The following is a 4,402-nucleotide window of genomic DNA, read 5'->3' as shown; positions in this document are numbered from 1 at the left end:
GATTGCTCTTAAAATATATCAGTGCCCTTGTTTTGTCTCAAGATGCACACAAGTAATGCTTTTTTCCAAGTCATGTTTATAAAAATTACTTGAATGGCCTAATCCTGGCTTAGTCCAAGCACCGTCTGTGAAACCAGGCTTAAGACTTTTTAAGGCCTTTATGAATTTAAGGAAGGGTGAATTACGACTTTCAATTTACACAAGTTACCTTATTTTACCTTTCATAATGTGGGTCTTATAAATGTCTTAAATAAATAGTTGATAACATTTTTAAACTTAAAATGTACCATAAAATAAAACATTACATTTTCAATCTGAATCCACTTAACCCAGCCAAATATCATATTGGTATACAGCAGCGCATTCTAGGGAATGCACAAAAACTTAATAAAATAAAATCAAAAGTACTCAGCTGATGGTTATTAACTTTATTGAAAGCATCAAGCTCTTAGTACAGATATATTTAGCACATCTTGACCAACCAAGGAAATGGCAAGAGAATTGGAACAGCAAAGTTTCCCCTTCCTTCCCAACTTCCTGTGAAAGTCCCACGACAGAATCCTTTCTAAAGAGTTGTCTTACCAACCAACAACACAGGCTAGCAAGAACTAATAGAAAGAGGAAAACAGGTCCAAATCATCTGAAAAGGTCACTCCCCAGCTCAGAACAGGGTTAGAAAAATGTGTTTATATATATCCTTGGTCCGCAACATCAATGTCTCCCCCCTCCACTCATGTATAATGTATAAATCCCACATATAAAGACCAGAAGAATGTTTGAAACTACCACCCCTTCACTGAAAAAGTACTAGGTGCGATAAGCGATCATGCTCATGTTATTTCTCCCAGCAGTGGTCCACATCAGACACCTATAGTGTCTGTTAAATCAAACTGAATTGCTTTGTTTTTTCGCATTTAAAGAGACATAACAGAAACATCATCCTCCTCATAACTCGGGATCTCCATCAGCACGAGGGTGGATGAAAAATAATTGAGCAAAGTCTGTTACATCGTACGATCAGAAATGAAACAAGGTAATGTTACAAAGGGCTGAAGCGGAGAACCGCTAGTCGCATGCAAGAGCACATGTGAGGGCATGATCTGGAGAGGTGTACAAATCTACTGCAAAAAAATATATAATTAAAACTGCACTTTATGCAGGTGTGGGGTGTGGAATGATCCGGGTCAGCCCTGACATGCTCAGATCAGTGCGTGCCTATTGTGTGGAAACTGTAGAGAAAAAGACAGAGAACTCGTTTGGTTTAGAAAAAGAAAAATGCTTTGCTGTGCGATCGGCACACGAAAGCAAAGCGTCTGTCCAACGGTTTCAATTCAAAGCAGGCTCTGCGCTGGACAGCCCCAAGGTCCTTCACAATGACGGAAGGCAAACACCATTCCCTCTCTCTCTCACACACACACGTAATGGCTTCTTCTACACTTGCTACATTATTCAGAAAAATCCATTCTTCTATATAACACATCGTCACCTTTCAACTAACTAATGTTTTTTTTTTTTTAATACAGGCCATTTTATTTGAGGAAAGGAAGACAACAGTTAACTTTCACCGTAATGGCTATATATTGCAGATTATATGTTGTTAACACACAAGGCAACAATTAAGTAACTCGTCTTTTGAAACATTCACTTCTCTGGTACCATCTAACGAGCGTATTACTCAAACGAGAGATGCGTTTTCCAAAACGTTCTCTAAAATCAGAGCAGGCTCTCGACATTGAAGGTGACGGTTAAGCTACTCGCATTCACTTCTCTAGCACACCGGATAAAGACAGCCGTCTGCAGGGTTAAAGAAAAGACGACGGACGAGGAATACTTTAGGTTTGTCTTCAGGATATCTTCACAGTCACAGAAAAGTTAGCTAGCTATACACAGTTGAGCTGAACACACACACATTGAAAATGAGTTGCGATTTAAATAACCAACGCCCAAAAAAAAACCTTTTTCGCAAACCGATAAAAAGACGTTGCTTTTGGATTGGTCGGGAGAGGAGACAGATCTGAGCGTGTCAGGGTCCTTGTCTAGTGAGGTCGGAAACCCTGTCTGTGGGGGATGCGAGGGGACACTTGCAGGAAGGGAAGGGAGCATTGCATGTACTGGGATGATGGCGTGACATGCCTCACACACACCACCGCCACGTTCAAGAGCTCTACATGCACTTCAAGATCACAGCAAGAATGGGCTAGAATATCTACAGAGACACGAGAAGAGCTTTCATGCACGATATCTACGTCACAGGTACAGGTATGCATAAATGTTAAACTCGGGGAAGATCTACAGCCGGAAGACTCCACGCACAAACGCCGCCAGCCGCACGATTTCTTTTTACGCTTCTTCATTTCGGAGGTTCAGCTCTGCTTCTGCTGGCGGCTCTTGGCGTAACTGGTGAAGACGAAGTTGTAGTCGTTGAAGTGCGCCGACTGGCGGTCCAGGAGGCGGTAACCCTCCAGCTTCTGAGCCGAAGTGAAAACGCTGCGACATTTGGAGCTCTGTTGGGAACGAGAAGGATGAGTGTGAATGCTCCAAATCACAATGTCAACACTGGAAGCCACTGACGGCTAGTTCAGATCATGCATCTGAAGTGTGGAAGCTGCCAATCAGAGCTAGGCTTCAGCAACAATAAATACAACCAAACACCGACTTTGCAGTTATTTTTAGAACATCAAAACAATTTGATACCACATATGTGACCCTGCACCACAAAACCAGTCATATGGGTCAATTTTTTTAAATTGAGATTTATACATATGAAAGCTGAATAAATAAGCTTTCATTGGTGTATGGTTTGTTAGGATCGGACAATATTTGGCTGAGATACAACTATTTGAAAATCTGGAATCTGAGGGTGCAAAAGAATCTAAATATTGAGAAAATCATCTTTAAAGTTGTCCAAATGAAGTTCTTAGCAATGCATATTACTAATCAAACATTAAGTTTTGATATATTTACGGTAGGAAATTTACAAAATATCTTCATGGCACATGATCTTTACTGAATATCCTAATGATTTTTGGCATAAAAGAGAAATGTATAATTGTGACCCATACAATGTATTGTTGGCTATTGCTACAAATATCCCCCAGCGACTTAACACTGCTTTTGTGCTGCAGCGTCACATGTGCATTAGTACTATTAGTGCTGTCAAAACGATTACTTGCAATTAATCGCATCCAAAATAAAAGTTTTTGTTTACATAATGTGTATGTGTGCGGTGTATATTTATCATTTATATATAAATACACACACATGCATGTACATATTTCAGAAAAATAGGTTATGTTTATATATTAAATATATTTATTTATAATATCAATTATATGAATATAAATAGACATGTAAATAAACACACATACAGTATATATTTTGAAAATATTTGCATGTATACATATGCATAGAACACATGCAAACAAAAACTTTTATTTTGTATGCGATTAATCGTTTGAGAGCACTAGTAAATATGCAGAGCAATCAATTCACAAGTAATAATTAGTGCTGTCGAACGATTAATTGCATCCAAAATATACGTTTTTGTTTACATAATGTGTGAACTGTGTATATTTATTATGTATATAAATACACACACGCATATTTAAAATGTTTTGTTTATATATAAAATATTAATATATATAATATAAATTATATTTGAATATAAATATATATTTACATGTAGGCATTTTTTTTAAATATATAGACATGCATGTTTGTGTATTTATACATAAATATACACCGTACACACACATATCATGTAAACATCAACTTATGTTGGATGTGATTAATCGCGATTAATCGTTTGACCGCACTAATGTACTACTAATTATTAATTATTGCAGACACTGATAAGTTGCGTAACAATGTACCTGATTGACGAAAAGCGTGGTCACAAATTTCCCTGGTTTGAAGACATCCACGACTTTGTGGATAAGCTCGTCGTAAGACGTCTGGGAGAGGTTGGTTTCAAAGCTGACATAGGAGAACTCCGGTTCGGGGGTGATGTGAATCGTCCAGTAAGTTCCCTAGAAAGACAACCCATCTCAATCACGCTGCAGAACACAGAGCAACTTCCTCACAAAGAAACACCCAGCTTTAAATGTCTCCTCACATCCGTTTTCATTCCATTCATGGAGTATCCACAAGGGTTGAACATTGTGGCATCAATCACTGAACCTGGAATCAGGTCACGAATTCCACTCATCTGTGAAGACACCACAGATAAACATTGAAGACACCCGCGCAAAAAACGACTGCGGTGTGCATGTGCATAAACCATGGTACTGATGATTATCAAAGTTCTAACACGGCACATTCGGTGCTTTCTGAATTGTGAGCCTGGAGCACAAAAGCAGTGTTAAGTCGCTGGGGTATATTTGTAGCAATAGCCAACAATACA

At 38.5% G+C, this 4,402-nt stretch overlaps 1 protein-coding gene across 1 annotated transcript in view; it reads right to left on the bottom strand.

Annotated features, from left to right (window-relative positions):
• Nucleotides 1-1,508: 1,508 nt before the first annotated feature.
• Nucleotides 1,509-4,402, bottom strand: part of amd1 (adenosylmethionine decarboxylase 1) — a 19,294-nt gene continuing 16,400 nt past the window's right edge. Inside the window, exon 9 of the mRNA XM_016256749.1 lies at nt 1,509-2,504. Coding sequence (XP_016112235.1) covers nt 2,364-2,504 — 141 coding nt within the window. The 3' untranslated portion in view covers nt 1,509-2,363. The remainder of the gene's footprint in view (nt 2,505-4,402) is intronic.

Source organism: Sinocyclocheilus grahami, unplaced genomic scaffold, assembly GCF_001515645.1.
Source record: "Sinocyclocheilus grahami isolate Dianchi unplaced genomic scaffold, SAMN03320097.WGS_v1.1 scaffold1469.1, whole genome shotgun sequence".
NCBI lineage: Eukaryota > Metazoa > Chordata > Actinopteri > Cypriniformes > Cyprinidae > Sinocyclocheilus > Sinocyclocheilus grahami.
The sequence above is the reverse complement of the archived record's forward strand: the minus strand, read 5'-3'. Positions and strand labels throughout refer to the sequence as shown.